Source organism: Frankliniella occidentalis, unplaced genomic scaffold, assembly GCF_000697945.3.
Source record: "Frankliniella occidentalis isolate FOCC.00 unplaced genomic scaffold, Focc_3.1 Scaffold4552, whole genome shotgun sequence".
Taxonomy (NCBI): Eukaryota; Metazoa; Arthropoda; class Insecta; order Thysanoptera; family Thripidae; genus Frankliniella; species Frankliniella occidentalis.
This window is the reverse complement of record NW_026271598.1, coordinates 1-2,376: the sequence shown is the minus strand read 5'-3', so window position 1 is coordinate 2,376 and position 2,376 is coordinate 1. Positions and strand designations below refer to the sequence as shown.

The 2,376-nt window shown below is 58.4% G+C and overlaps 1 protein-coding gene across 1 annotated transcript; it reads left to right on the top strand.

Moving 5' to 3' along the window:
• Window positions 1–651: 651 nt before the first annotated feature.
• On the top strand, window positions 652–2,290 carry LOC113214658 (uncharacterized). The gene is made up of 5 exons (XM_052276814.1): window positions 652–910; window positions 991–1,251; window positions 1,405–1,561; window positions 1,638–1,976; window positions 2,056–2,290. The coding sequence occupies exons 1-5, from the start codon at window positions 708–710 to the stop codon at window positions 2,284–2,286; spliced, it is 1,191 nt and encodes a 396-aa protein (XP_052132774.1). The 5' UTR covers window positions 652–707; the 3' UTR covers window positions 2,287–2,290.
• The last annotated feature ends 86 nt before the right edge of the window (window positions 2,291–2,376 follow it).

Sequence of the window (2,376 nt, the reverse complement as noted above, 5' to 3'; positions counted from 1 at the left end):
TAAAATAAAACAAATGGCAGCATTTTGAAAACTTGGCAGATGCTTGATATATCCGGCAACGTCTCTAATCCTGTACCGTGTGGCTATCCTGATATTTCAACAGAGTTTTCTGTGATAAGATAACTACTCAGGTGGGGTGATATACCAGGTGGCTGATTAACCCCGCGCACTTTCTGTAGTTAGACTGTACCGCACGCAGGAGTGCGGGCGGGCTTGCCCCTCCCTGTCCACGGCGCCTTACGGGCCGGGCGAGTAGGCAACCCGCGCGCACTCGTGCGTGCGGTACAGTCTAACTACAGAAGTGCGCTGGGTTAATCAGCCACGCCTGGTACTGGGCCCGTACGAATTGGTTCCTTTTCATCTATTTTCCGATATTTCTTTGTTCCCTCCGCACTCAACAACAGCATTTTCGAATCTTCTCGAGATCAACTCGACATTTCCAATGTTTCTTCCATTCAGAGTGGTTTTTTATTTCCTCTCATTTCGACATGACATGACTTTGAACATATTTTGACACACATCCAACTGAGTTGACACGTTTAATTCGAATGTGGCGGGAGCTGGACAGTTTTATTACTCTGGCGATAAGCGCGCGTGACGCAATACTCGCAGAGTACTCTGGAGGGGGCCTCATTGGGCGGACTGCAACGCTTCAGGACAAGCAGAGTAATATCTTGTCGGTGCTGCCAGACCCGACCAGGACAGCCATGGGCGTGATACGAGTCGCCGTGATCGGGGCGGGCGCGGCAGGGCTGTCGTCCGCCAGGCACCTGATCGCCGACCCGGCCCGCTTCACCTGCACCGTGTTCGAGCAGACGGGCGCCGTGGGCGGCACCTGGGTCTACACCGACCAGGTGGGCACGGACGAGTTCGGCCTGCCCGTGCACTCCAGCATGTACAAGAGCCTCCGGTAGGTGCGTCGGTGACGAGGAGTCTCGCGTGTTCCCACCGATAAACAACCCTGGGTGACCCCCGTTGTTTGCCTCGCAGTACCAACCTCCCCAAGGAGGTGATGGGCTTCCCGGACTACCCCATACCCGAGCAGGAGCGCTCGTACCTGCCCGCCAAGGACATCCTGCAGTTCCTCAACGACTACGCGGACCACTTCCACGTCCGCGAGCGCGTCCGCTTCTACCACCACGTCAAGAGCGTGACCCCCAAGGCCGATGGCGGCTGGACCGTCGTCACCGTCGACCTCAAGTCCAAGCAGCTCCAGACCGAAGAGTTCGACGCCGTCATGGTGTGCAACGGGTGGGTAGAGGCGCCTGGGAGGTAGGCAACAGTCCGACACGGCTACATCGTGTTGCCTACCCGCCAGGCGTCCCGAGCCGGTGTCTCGGGGTTCACGTAGGAGGGTAGGGTACCACGACCTGCGGCAACCGTGAGTTGTTTCTCTTTGTTCAGCCACTACTCTAAGCCCTTCCTGCCCACTCTACCGGGTGCCGATGTATTCCAAGGACAGACCCTGCACAGCCACGACTACCGCACCCCGGACGCCTTCAAGGGCCGCAACGTTGTGGTGATCGGGGCCGGGCCTTCGGGCATGGACCTGTGTCTGGAGGCAAGGACTCCAACGGGCACCTTAGTCTCTCTACGCAACGGCTTCGGCATCGCCTATTATCACCTGCTGCCCACAGGTGGCGCGCGGCGGGGCCGCCAGCGTGATCCTCAGCCACCACTGGCCCGAGCCCATCAAGACCCGCTTCCCGGACAACGTGCGCCAGGCGCCCGACGTGGCCAGGATGACCGAGCGCGGCGTGGACTTCGTCGACGGCACGTCCGCCCCCTGCGACCTGGTCTTCTACTGCACCGGCTACCTCTACACCTTCCCCTTCCTGAGCGACGAGTGCCGCGTCCGCGTGGTGGACAACCACGTGCAGCCCCTGTACAAGCACCTGGTGCACATCGACTACCCGACCCTGGCTCTGGTCGGGCTGCCCTTCTACGTGTGCGCCAACTCGCTGTTCGACCTCCAGGTGCGTGTGCAAAGGTTTCGGACTACTTGCCCAACCACTGTCCTGGTCAGTCACCCAACACTCCGTCCCGCCGCGACAGGCCCGGTTCTTCCTGCGCACCCTGACGGGACAGGTGGCGCTGCCCAGCAGGCAGGAGATGCTGGCCGACACGGAGAGAGAGATGGACTTGCGGCGCGCCAAGGGCATGAAGAGGAGGCAGGCGCACATGATGGGGCCGATGCAGGTGCGTAGCTTCTCCTCTGCAAAATTTATTCGATTTACTGGGCGCCCGGGCCGAGTCAACAGAGGGGTCCTTCACTATAAATTGTAGCGTACATCGATTTTTCTGTTGTTTTTGATTTTTTGTGATTTTCTCTTGATTTATTGTGTTTTTTTGTAATTTTTTTGTGATTTTTTTCTG

Bases quoted from the DNA above. Each gene is read 5' to 3' on its own strand.
- LOC113214658 (XM_052276814.1), top strand. From the start codon at position 708: ATGGGCGTGATACGAGTCGCCGTGATCGGGGCGGGCGCGGCAGGGCTG. The intron at 1,562-1,637 runs GCAAGGACTCCA...TGCTGCCCACAG, and splicing joins GCATGGACCTGTGTCTGGAG to GTGGCGCGCGGCGGGGCCGC. The intron at 1,977-2,055 runs GTGCGTGTGCAA...CCGCCGCGACAG, and splicing joins ACTCGCTGTTCGACCTCCAG to GCCCGGTTCTTCCTGCGCAC.